At 40.7% G+C, this 13,083-nt stretch overlaps 1 protein-coding gene across 8 annotated transcripts in view; it reads left to right on the top strand.

The window, feature by feature from the left end:
* Positions 1 to 13,083, top strand: part of LOC306841548 (adhesion G protein-coupled receptor L3) — a 224,998-nt gene that overhangs the window by 158,497 nt on the left and 53,418 nt on the right. For 6 of the 8 annotated variants that reach the window (XM_079371495.1, XM_079371497.1, XM_079371499.1 and 3 more), the window contains 3 exons: positions 1,609 to 1,712; positions 4,819 to 5,004; positions 7,007 to 7,045. In XM_079371495.1, coding sequence (XP_079227621.1) covers positions 1,609 to 1,712; positions 4,819 to 5,004; positions 7,007 to 7,045 — 329 coding nt within the window. The remainder of the gene's footprint in view (positions 1 to 1,608; positions 1,713 to 4,818; positions 5,005 to 7,006; positions 7,046 to 13,083) is intronic. The other 2 variants (XM_079371498.1, XM_079371501.1) reach the window with 1 other exon arrangement.

A 13,083-nucleotide genomic window follows, 5' to 3' on the forward strand; every position in this document is an offset into this window, starting at 1 on the left:
AAACACGTTTAATGTGTTAATTAAAATTCATGTAATTAGACTCAGCAGACGACTGTCACGCTGTTTAATTTGACCCAATATCTGGAGGCTTATTTTTACAAAAGCCCACATGGAACATTAAAAGTCTGTCATTTCCACAACCACGTCTCAGACAGCAGAGACATTTTTTTTCTCGAAACCAGCTTAATTGACCTTTCCTGATGAATTCAGCTATGGCCGACTTAATTGGCACCTATTTTGGAGCATTTTCTTTCTTTATACCAGAGTTTGAACTGTCACACACATGCCGACACTGTCTGACTTTTAATGATCAAATGCAGACGCTGTCTGGGTGAGCTTGGCTGGCCTCATGTAAAATAACTTTATTCCATTCACTACGAGATAAAACCATCCAATTACATTTTTCTACATCCATTAACTTAATCACTTAAGAATTGTGTTTCTTTGGGTAGATTTATTTTTCTTGGCCAAGTTTGGGGAATTTGGCAATTGTTAAGAGCCTTGAAATCGGTGTGCAGTCCATTAGTTTGTAGTGAGGAAAAGGGTCAGATGGCTAAGAAAACATGTGGGATTATCCACAAAGAGATTTTTTTGTTATTGTAGCTGTTCTTAACTGACTAGTTTAGTATCCAGTGATCTGAAGAAGTTTAAGACGATTAAAGAAATGGACAGAGCAGCAAAAAGTGGTAACAATTGCAATGAAGCCTCAATTTTGACATTTGGGCGTTGGTCATCTTGGGGGATTTTTGGCACCCTAAGTAAACGTATATTTACGTAGTATGAAGGATGAAGGATACTGATTGCTAAACATCCACTGCTTGACAGGCATCCATGGTAGGAACTTTTAAGTGTCTTATAGCCCTATGCCTTTTAATGGGACAATAATTTATCAAATGAATATGAAGCTGCATTGGCTTGAGACTTGAAATATGATTCCGAGGCCATATACCACTTAGGAAAATCTTTACTGAGGTAACTGATAAATTGTCCTTTTCTCATCTGGTTCTATTCAATCTGAAAATATGAAACTGGAACACTTGCTGACCATTAAAACAAGACGGGTTAAAGTTCTGTTTTGACTAAATTCACATAGCCGACATTTTCCTCTGAAGTCACGCCCGAGGTGGGACGCTCGAATACTGTTATAATGTTATAATGCTAATAATGCTACAATGCTAATGTTCCAGGTTTTAAGTCATATGTCATAAGTTGGCTAGGAGAATTCCAACCTCATGCTAGTTTAGCATTCACTCGACCTAATCTTTGCTAGGAAGCAGTTGACTTTTGGTACTGACTGTTGTCTCTGGAGGTACTGTATGTCCACATATGTAGTTTCATCTTTGTATGTGGCCCGATTTCCCTCCGTATTCTCACTCGTTCTTTTCAGTTGCCATACCATTGGAAAGCAGAAAGACAGCACGACAGCTGTCCCATAGCTAAACACTTACTTGACTTACAAACTGGAATTAAGTAGCATAATATTATGACACTATTTGCTTCCCTGTGGATATGGGGAATTGGGCTTTGCTTCTACCACCAAGGAGCAACACAAATGTATAGTCGATGTATTTTTCCTCACTCAGCCATTTTTGTCTTCTCTCTCCTAAGGTGTTGCTTCATACATGTGCGTTGGTCCAGAGGGATACTGGGACCCCCAAGGACCTGACTTCAGCAACTGCACCTCCCCATGGGTCAACCTCATCAGCCAGAAGGTACCAAACTGCACGATAAAATAAATTCACAGTTACGTCCCAGTTGGTTTGCTTTTCTGATAAGACATCCGTGCAAATTGTCTTTTCCAAAACAGCGGTTTAAAAAGGCTTAAATGTGGCCTGACGGTTTTGGCACTGACTCTAGATGTTATTTCGATGTGTTAATTTGTTGTTTTAAAAACAAGTGTGAACTATTGGCCTGTTTTAAGTAACATTTGCCACGGCGCACAATGCAAACCAAGAGTGTTCTTATTTCCCATTGACTCGGAGGCTTTTAGTTTTCATGTTTTCTTAGTCTCATTTGAATTGTTCAATTAATGTAATAGATGAGCTGGAGGGTTTACTCAATTTACGGGTTATGTGTGCTTGGTGTGGGAGGTTCAGTGGGTGCAGAGTGAAAACCAACGCCAAACCACCAAAGTCTAATGGGCGGCTTTGTGTAACAGCTCATCCAGACCACTCTCCATCTTTCGATATGATACAGCAGCTATTTGCATCCCAGTCTTCTCAAGCAGAAGCCCATTTGTGTGGCTAAAGTTATTATGCAAAGCCCCATCTAAAGCATCCTACGTCTGCAGTGGAATCAAATCAAAAGGGGAGAAGGTAACTGCGAGTGAGGATCAGGGATGCGGGTTATAAATTGCCGGCAATGTTGAAAATGTTCTCCCTTAAACTCAGAGGACCCTGAGGCGTGCATGTTATAATGCTTATGATCTACTCAGCAGCACTGAGCTCGGCCCATTAAACAAAGGGCGGATTGCAGATATGGATGGAGAATGGCAGGGAGAGAAATGATCAGGTGCAGTAAAGCTCACGAACAGGCTGCTCTTTTGAAATTAGCGAGAGGGGCTACTGTTTATCCATAAAACCAGCAACATTGGTTCTTTGAATCTGAATATGTCATGTTTAAATATACAGGAAAGAGGAATAAGCAAGTGAAAAAACACTGGAGACTGCAAAGGCTTTCATGAAGATCAACGTGTCTGCCCCTTTGTCATTTTATATCCAGAGCCTGTATATCCTGTATATGTGAAGCTGCTCATTACCAGATAGTTCTCCATACAAACAGACAAAGAGGTGACATTACAGTAGAGCGACTCAAGCTGTGTCGTCAGCTCCTCTCATTAAGAGACGAGAGCAGGGTGGGGAAAATGGAGCAAAGCAAATTCTCCAAAAGGCTCGTTCCCGTGCATTACGTTTACTGATAAACGTACAGGAGATGACAGCAGGGATAAGTGTGCCTGATTTGAGCTTCATCTTTCACATGTTTGTTAAAACTTAAACCTATGAACTCTGAAATCGGACCAAAAAGGAGCTCAGCTTTTCATCAAGCTGGCTGCACAGCTTAGTAGACAACTATTGCCAATTAAACTTTGTATGCATGTCTGGATGCAAAGTGTTAAAAAGTTATTTTTTATAGTTTGAGGTGTAGATAATTCTGCTGTGGTTCACCAAAATATACATTTATATATATAGATGTTGGATACAGCTCGTTTATTCAAATCTCTGGCAATTAGAGACTTAGAAGTAAGAGATGGCGGACATCAAGGGACACCTCTTATCTTTAATAGGTAGAGAGAGCCGGCTTGAGATTTAAGCTGCAAACTACAAAGCAGTAATGTAAATGGACCTTTTAGGGTTTGTGGTGAGATTCATTAGCCACAAAAACAGATTCCTCAGAAGCTCCAAGGTAAGATGTTAGAAAGTGTTCCTGATGGTAGACAATGGGATCTTTTATTGCTGCTGAAAACAAAACTTTAGAATAATTAATGGCAGTATAAAAAATGTTTTTGTTTTTTGGTCTCAGACATAATAGACAATCAGATGGAGAAGGAGGGTTCTCAGTGGAAAAACAAAACACTCACATATCACTGGTCTACTTGGCTCACATCACAAAAACAAGCCGTTTTTGAAGCTGTCAAAGGCTTTTAACTAAACAGCCACAGACGTGATATCACGCTCAAAGGCTTTCTACCGTTCTTTGGTCTTTAAGGCAGGGTCAGTCATTTTCAAGAAGTAGCATCCCTCCTGGCTGTCTTCACCCCCTCCTGTCTGTGCTCCCTCAAAAGCCTCAACCCTCACTTGCATTCACTAGCTGCATTCATTTATTTTTCAGAGCACATGAATTAATCATTCCTGTCAGGACCTAAAGACAATTTCAACCAAAATCTTCAAAAAAAAAAAAGTTTAAAAAAAATAGCATTAGCTAGCTAAATTAATTCTGTCAAATATTGATTCCATATGTGGCTTTTTTAGCATCTCCTGTTGACTCATTCTCAGATTTTAAAGCCTCTTGCTTTAATGTCTGTTCATATTGCGTGAGGCCTCAAGGATAAGCGAACATGTTTGAGAACACACTGACCGGTTTATGATGCTGGCAGAAGACACCTGTCCTGTTCTCCAATCCCATTTCAACAGTATGTTTTCAAATTGAACTCACCAGAGAAAAGGTTTCTAGAATCCAAATAACTAGCTGATGTCGCACACACATACTGACGTTACAAGCTCATCGTTTGCTCGTCTTAAATCAGGGAACAACAAAAGACTATGCACACAAATGTAAGCAACAATGCTGTACTTCTTTGTCTTCGACCAATCCAAAGCCACAAAAACTTTACAAGCTTTCAAACGTTAGAAAAACAAACAGGATCTGTCCAACATATATAGACTTTATGGTACAGCATACACAGCCTCCCCCGTGCTGCAGGGCTTCCCGTTAGTTTCATAAAGGTGTAAGGCTATCTGGGGAAATCCCTGCTGTAGTTGATTTCATAATTGCTTCCGGATATAATATTGGCCCCAGTGCACACGCAGTTGAGCCAAAGCTCAACAACACAAGATGTGTGCGGAAAAAAAAAAAAAAACAACAACAGCAGCTAAAGAAACATACAAAGGCTTAACAGCATTCATTGTAAGGGCCTCGACGTGCTCATTGGAAACGTGTCTTGTTTTTCTCTGTGTTAATTTGAATGCGAACAAAATTCAGAAGACTCTGTTTTCATTTTTTGCAAATCTGTGGGGAATCTTCTCAGCCAGTTCAGATATTTAATTCTTTGTCACAATCACAATGTTCTTAGTTTTTTGTTTTTTTCTTTCTCTTTCACAGCTGAAAGCCGGAGAGACAGCTGCACTCATTGCCCGAGAGTTGGCGGAGCAAACGAAGCGTAACCTTCAGGCGGGGGACATCACGTTCACGGTGAAAACCATGGTTCAGTTGGTGGATCTCCTCGACGTGCAGTTGAGAAACCTCACGCCGGGCGGCAAAGACAGCGCAGCGCGGAGCCTCAACAAGGTATCGAAAAAAGAAACAAAACTACAACCTTCAAAAAAAAGAGATGAAAACGGCCCTTTATTCACTTCTGTTTGACTTCGAAATAAAATCCAGACAAACTGACAGGCCAGACAAACATGACCTGCAGGAGTAGTGACCTCTGCTCCTGCTTGTCTGCACTGCTCAAATCAGCCGAGGACTTTTAGAAAACACGAGAAATGAAGGAACATGAAGGGAGCGATTTTACTCAGAAGTGTCAATTTTAAGCCAAAAACTTTGTTGAAGCTCCTTAACCTTTCTAAATTCCCTAAATAGGAGGCCCACTTTCAAGAGAACTTTAATTTAGTTCAAGCTGAACAGTAGGTATTCTTTTAATGATCTGCAATTTGGCCCCGTGCTGTCAGATAAAATAATATCCCTGATTTTCCGACAGGGCGATTGCATTAAAAAGAAATACCTTCGGTGTCAGCGGAAACTCAAACATCTCTCCTCCTCCAGTATCATGCTATCAGTTTCACTTTGATTAGTTAAAAAGATGTTATCAATATAGCATGCTTGTCTAAAGCACTACGCTTTTTTGCCATTTGATTTCCACTAATGGGACAGGCTAAGATTTCAGCTGGTAGGATCGGAGCCGTGGGAGTGCACCGTTTCTCATTTTAGCCGAACCTGAAGCTAATGCATTTCTTTCCCAATCCCCAGCAGAGAGCGATGCGGGGCACTCAGGCAGAGCGAGCGAAAATAATAATTTCTGTGTGCTGAGCAGCCAACAGAAAAGCAAACATCAGTGAAATCCAAAATGTCGCTCGTTAATTTGCTGGAGCGGCTTCACTTGTCGAGAAACACGAACACCTGTTCCCAGATAGCTTTTTTCTTTTTTTCTTTTTTTTTTTTCCGAGACGGATTTTTATTTCATTGCCCGCAACAGACACAGATGTCCCCATTGAGATTTTAGTGCCAGTTTCCTCCAATGGCGAGGGGGAGGCAGTAAAGATGGCCAAAGGGCCTCAGAAGGGAATGCAATGAGTAAATTCACATTGAGGAGCAACTAGAGTTTATAACGCCTCTTGAAAAGAAGGTTTCTCATAAAAGAACAGCATTCAAGTAAGAGGACACTGCTGCCGTAGAGATAACTGCTGTAGTCTTAAGTTTCTCTTGTAAAGAAGAGGAAATGGGGTAAAAACATCTGGACGGAGGGAATGAAAAAGGCTTTTAAAGCAATGATAATTTCTTTAAGAGGTCAGAGACTTACCTATGATAGAATTCTCTGTCTTCTTATACTTTATATAAAAAACATTGTTCCTCAAGACCTCCGAGCTTTGTTAATAACAACTACAATCAGCAGACTGCTGCTCTTACAGAGTTTGAGGTCGTATTGAAGATTGTTCTTCGAAGGTTGAAGCACAGTGCTCTCAGCCTGGTTACATGTCTTAACGCCACTTTGCCTACTCAGTGCAACGGAATATTTTCTTTTCATTTGATACAATAATCGATGTGGGGTTTCAATGTTTAATGTCTTTTTTTTTTTTTTTACGTTCAAACGGCATCCCAATGTTGTTATGACAAGAGGGTCGTAGGAGCTAGCTGTTAGCGCTGTTCGCTACCCTGTTTGCATCAGAACTCTCTTTTTCCCCGCAGCGCTCACAGCTTTTCTTTGAGCCTCCCATTTTGTGGTTAATTCTCACTTTGCTTGAATATTGGCACAGGCAAAGAGAAAAGAATAATTCTTCTTTGTTGTCACATGAAAACCTCCCAAAAAATGAACGACCGTTAAAGTGCCAAAACTCTCTTTTGTGTCGTCCTGTTTTGACGCAAGTGAACTCAAGCTTCTCTGCTGTTGTCCCATGATAGAGAACAATTCCTGTTACCTTTTTTATAAGTTCTGTGAAGTGAGTGTTGCCTAATAAAGTGGCTTTTATTTTTCTGTGTTTCTTCATCTTTACTTCAAGCAGAGATGTACTTCAAGTGGAACCGTTTGAGTTGTTGACCTTCTGCTAACTCTTACATTCTCTTTGGGTTGCAGCTGCAGAAAAGAGAGCGCTCTTGCCGGTTCTATGTTCAGGTATTTGGATCAAATTTTCCCCCACTCTCTCCATCCCACCTTCTTTTTTTTTTGCAATAACTTTGCACCAATTTATTTGAAGTTTGACCTTTTGACCTGAACCAAAAAGCTCTATTTTTAACAAAGTGCACATGATAATTTCTCAAAATGTTCTATTAAATCAAAGGGTCAAATTTCACAAGTTTCAGATCATAACTGTTGCATCCTCATTAATACCATCAGTGTGGTAGTCTCTAAATGTTTAAGTCACATTTCATCAGTTTCCCTGCTTGAAAACTGCATTTTCTAATATTCTTGCCACTTTCTCCAACGTGCTGAGTATGAACATTTACATTTCTGAACTTTTAAATGCCTAATATCTGGGTGGATTACCCAGATTTCTCAATCATTTTAAAAACGCCCCCTCAAACCATCACATCAGCACTACTTTTCACCAAACATGAGTGGACAGCATCAGTCAAAAAAAAGAAGCTCTCAGGCATCTCAAGCACTCCTACTTTTCTTGGCAAATACTTAATGGCCAAAAGAAGTGACCTCATTAGAGCAGCAAGTCAACTTGGAACTACTAAGTCAGCCAAAGTCATTGCATGTTATAACTTTCCCTGATGCATAATACATGTGTGTCCCAATTTAAAGGGGGGGGGTCTATATCGCTTCAGTCAGCTATTTTTCGGGCCACTGGCTGATTTTGTCAGCCCATGGGTGACATGTGAGCTGTCATCAGAATCAGTTCTACCTTGACTAGAGAAACGTAGAAGAAGCTGCCGTCCCCGTCTTCCATACGGATGACTCCAGTAAAGCTGCACATTAGAGCCAGATGTTGTTCTGTGTGTATGCGCTTCATGTGAGGCGACTCATATTGTGTCTGATTCCTCAGAGGCAACCGTCAGAAAAGCACTTCACCATGTATAGTTCTGTGATTGTGCAAATGACTTCCAAGTGGAATGTGTGTTTGTGTCTGCTTAGAGTCTGCTCACATTTGCAGACGGCTTCTGTCAAAGTGAGTTGCTTAAAGAACGGCCAGAGGCTGAAAGAAAACATTTATTGCATCCAGTAGTCTTCAATCAAAATCATGAATCAAAAAACACAATTGTCTCAAACGTAGTTTTGTCTTATTTGTGTACTTTAATTGAATCGTGACCTAGATGTCATAAAATCTCACCAGCTCACATGCGTATTATTCAACAACCTCATTATGCACTGTTTTGTTTTTTTGTTTTTTTTGATGTTTGGATTTTTCCAAAAACTACAAATCCCAGATTTCAGGAAACCTTTCGACTCTCACGATAAAGAAAAATGTCTTGGGTTTGGCACAGCAGTTAAATATAAATATGTTTTAGTAAGACTGCAGTCATGCCAGCAGTGTTGTGACCTAAATAAAGCATCAGCATGGTCATTTGATTTCATGCTAAAGATGGGAAGTGTTACACAAGTTGAAAATATATTCCGGGTTGCAAGTCGTATTGAATTTGGACATCTCGTGAGTCTCAGTCATTTCATTCATTCTTACTTCATTTTCAGCAGAAAAAAAAAGCAATGAACAGGCGGAAAACTGCACTTTTTAACCCTCTATGTTTAGTTTTGTAAAATGCTACACAATTTATTTATTTATTTTTTATTTATTTTTTTATGCTTGGGTTGGCAATTTGATTAAAACCTTTCTGGTATATATTTCTCAAGATTCTCTTCACATCGAAGCAGCTATCAATGAATAAAAGACTCGACCAAACAAGCAACACTTTCCATGAGCTGATTGAAGTCAGCGTTAGTGCCGCTGACCGATAAAGTATTTAAATCTCCAGTGTATTTTCTTTAAACTTGTTAGTGTCTGTGTGGTTGGGAGAGGCTGTGACATTTTTTTTTTTTTTTTTTTTTTTGCAGTACGACACTTCTCAAAGCTTACTTTTGCGAGTTCCCCTCAAAACATGCTTACCCCAGCTGTAAGACTAAAAACACATTAGAGCTTTGCGTGACAGGAACGTCATTAATCTTTTAATGTATGATGTCAAAATTTGAGAAAATGTAGATTAATCAAAAGTTGATAAGACTGCAGAATCACAATCTCAAGTCTTACTGTTATGGATTTTCATCCTATCATAAAGATCTTTTCAAATACTCCTATGTTTTTAATCATAACATAATAATCACTTATTATACAGTGATGGATTTATGGACAGTTTTATGCTACAAACAAAGAAGAAATTATGCTCAAAAAGAAAAGAAAAAACCGTGTTTGTGTCCTTGCCAGCACTCTGCAGGCTCCATATTTCCAGAATGCAAAATGTACTCTGAGGGCGTCTTGTACTCCGTTCATGACTGTACACAATACTCAGCCATGCATCTCCACTGCTGCCCCGTCCCCTCGCCTATTTGAGGAACGCAAACAACGCTGAAGAGCTTTCACTTGACGAAGCAGAATAATGGAGAAACATCTGTGGCCTCAGGTAAACACAGGCCCTGGCTGCACGCGCCGCCGCAGCCTTTGAGGGACTTTCATTGATTAGGGAAATTTGGCGATGTTTTTTTTTTTTTTTTTTTCTCCAACAGGGCCCCGGTGGTCGACATAAGTGGGATTAGCAGAGGAATACAAAGCTAATATGAGGCGCACCTGCCTCTGCTGTCCCTGTGCTGAAAACAGACTGTACTTTGGGAGATTGTGTGAGTGCAGGTGTGCGAGGAGGACATCATGTACACGGCTTGAGTTTGGTTTGTTAATGAAATGAAGACAGATTTTTTATCAGCTTTAAGTGGGAAACTAACACTTGCCTTTGCCTTCAAGTGAGCCCTTAATTTTGTTAGCGTGATCAGCGAGTTTCGATACGAGGAACTTAATGTGTGATGCCGTTGACATGAAGTATCTTTCCCCTGTCTTCATTCTACGCAGATGAAACAATAATGTACACTGATTACTGTTGAATCTCTTTCTTGTTCTCATAGTCATCCATACTGCCATGTGTCCTGGCTAATTTAATCCCAGCAAACGGGGGATTTGGCCTTGATAATGCTACAAAACGTGTAATGATCCACTCCCTATGTTCTCCATTGCCCCTGCAGGGATGTGTCTTTGTTGTTTGCCTTTGATTCGGAGCACGTATGATAAAAATAGAAGCCTTCCTCCTATGCCTTTTGGTCATTTTTAATAGCAGCTTTTTCATATGCAACGGCAACGCGGTCGCCAATTATTGTGATTATGTTCTTTTGTGTTCAAAAGGCTTTGTCGTCTGGCATTTTAGTCTCCAAAGTAAGTCAGAGAAGTGGCATTCGCAGTAAATCCTGACACGAAAAGAAAGCCATTTCAACACACCAAATAATACCTCGTGCCTAAGTGGGGGCCATGGAGTGTGACTATGCAGCACACTGGGAGGATATCGCGCTCCGACCCCTCATTAAAAACGACACCGTAGCGTGCGAGGATGACTAGGGGGAGTGTCGCAGCGTAGGATGACCTTAGAGCGGGCAGAGCGCAGGGAGGCTCCTCGTTTCGGGGGAGGTAATGAGATGATAAAAAATTTCTCTGGTCGTCAATTTGTCGAAGGATGAAGATAACCAGCTGCTTCTAAACAGGGACCGCCTCAAGTGGCCTGAACAAAGGCGTGGAGAGGTTGGAAAGATCTGGATCAATCTGTTGTCTCGTTGACATTAGCTTCATGTTATAGAGAATGTAACACATTAGATCTGTCTCTTACTGATCTAGATGAACAGTCAAAACCGAGAATGATGTCATAAATGAATGTAACTTGGCAGGTCTGTGATATAAGAGTGTTTCAAATGGAAATCTGCCTGTCTCTGCTGTCAAGGTGAATGAAGGGCTGTTTTGGAGTGGTACAATGGTAAGGTTAAACTAAAGACAGAAAAAACACACAGAGGTAATCCCTGTTTGGCTGCAGAGTTTTATAAAATATTAAAGTGGAAGTTTGTAGAGATTGTCAGAGAAGACAGGCGAAGATTTTTAAAAGCAGGCGAGATGAAGCTCGCTGAGTGAAATACAGAAATGTTTCAAGAGCGGCACCTGTGCCAAGAGTACTTCATAGAGACCGAGGAGGACGGGGAGATCAAGATATCCCACCTTGTGTGTCCTGGTCCTTCCCTACCCGCCTTCTTCTTTTTTTTTTTTTTGTGATCAACCTTCACGTCAGTGCGCGAAAAAAAAAAAAAAAAAACAAGCGAGAGGAACCAACTTGTGTGCAGGAAAGGAAGGACTGGGGAGAATTGCACACCAGAGAGGGAAGAGAAGAAGATCAGCCTCAGCCAGAATCAATTTCCCAGACCCAGAGTTCATTTCATCAATCAGCACACAGATAGAAGCCCACACACACACACGCACACACACACACACACACGCATGCACACACACACCATGGGTAAGCTTGGACTCCTGCCAAGAGCATGCTAATGTCCACGTCTCCCTTCCTTCCTCCTGTATTGGTTTAAATGGCCTGTGCACTGCAGCTTTTCACACCCGGTCATCATCCTTGTTCCTAGTGGAAAATTCCAGAAGTGAGTCCGGTTAATGATTAGCATTTCCTCATGTGCCAGAGAGTAGAATATTGCGTTTGTTTTTTTTTTGTTTTATTTATATATGTTCATTTAACTTTTAAGTGCAAGGAAATAAAACAGCTGAAAAAAATGAATGGGCTTTTGCAGCAGCAGAGAGAGCTGCTACATTTAACAGATGGCGTTGCAGTGCGCTAATAACAGTAAAACAGCAGATCGACTCGACTGCACTGACTATGATGATGGTCCTGGTGTGTTGCCCCCCCCCCCTCCCCCCACATACACACACACACACACACACACACACACACCTCTCCTCGCTCTGCTTTCACCACTAAGTCTGGAAACGATGCTTTCCTTGCACCGGTCCCATAAATTGTTTTGCAGAATGAGCCCAAGCGTTTTTCAAAATGCAATTATCCTGCTCTGTGCATGAAAAACAGAGAGATACAAGATTCTCCATATGGGGACAGATTACATGGCAGGAACACCAACAAAGGCATCGTTCATGGCTGAGGAAATAGCACGATGCTGAGAAACGGAATGGAAGTCTGGCTCATGAAAACACATCAGCCTCTGTAAACGAATTATGAACTTAACTCAAGTTATTATTTATCCGTTAACCACCAGCCACCCATGCATTATCCACTTGCTATCCATAACCTTGTTATCATAACGGAAATTGTTGTATTAACATGATTAAAAAAAAAGGCACTGTCTGTTGCCAAGAATAATTTTTTTTATGTATTCAAGAGGCTGGTGTAAAAAGTTCATTATATTGATTTTAAAATTACAGCATGTCAGGCTTCATGTTTCTAGCCCTAATGCCAAGCTAAAATGACCTCGCGTAGTTTTACCCTTACAGAATGTAGAGTACAGTATCTGTCTTTTCATCCGTTTATCAACAAGAGGAACATTTGCCACAAAGTCAAACAATTACCTAACTTCAGTGGAAACTGTAGCTATCAGGAGCCAAGTGTGCTGTAAAAAAAAAAAAAAAACACACATTCACTGGGGAACTCAACGAAAGCACTGTCAACATGAGCTGTCATGCATGTTTATAGTCTCACGATATATTCCAGACTTCACCTGCTCCAGCACTTACATTAAAGAGCTTTTTGGATGTGTATGTGTCCACTTGGATTAAACTAAACCCATCCATTAACCTTCAGAATCTCATAAAATGGCTTTTAGATCCTTTTTCTGTCTTTGGTTTGATGTCTTTTTCCATTAAGTCGTGGCTTGGTTGGGATTTTACATGGGGAGGGATTTTTATTAAAGACCTCAAACATCACCGGGACACGGGTCGTCACTTTCTACACGGACAAAGGAAGGGATGAGTGACGTGTTTTTCTCCATAATGACAGGTTGTGCTTCGTGTGACAGTGCCAGTGATTTTTTTTTTTGATTTTTTTTTTTTTTTTTTTTTTTTTGGAATGATGTTGCCCAAATGCTCGCCTTTCAAATGCAGCCGCGTGTAGACAAGTCAAGAGACAAAAATATACCTGCAGGTTTCATCCCGTAGGAGGGGTTGGCAGGACCAA

The sequence above is a fragment of the Symphodus melops genome, assembly GCF_947650265.1.
Source record: "Symphodus melops genome assembly, chromosome: 20".
NCBI classification, from domain to species: domain Eukaryota; kingdom Metazoa; phylum Chordata; class Actinopteri; order Labriformes; family Labridae; genus Symphodus; species Symphodus melops.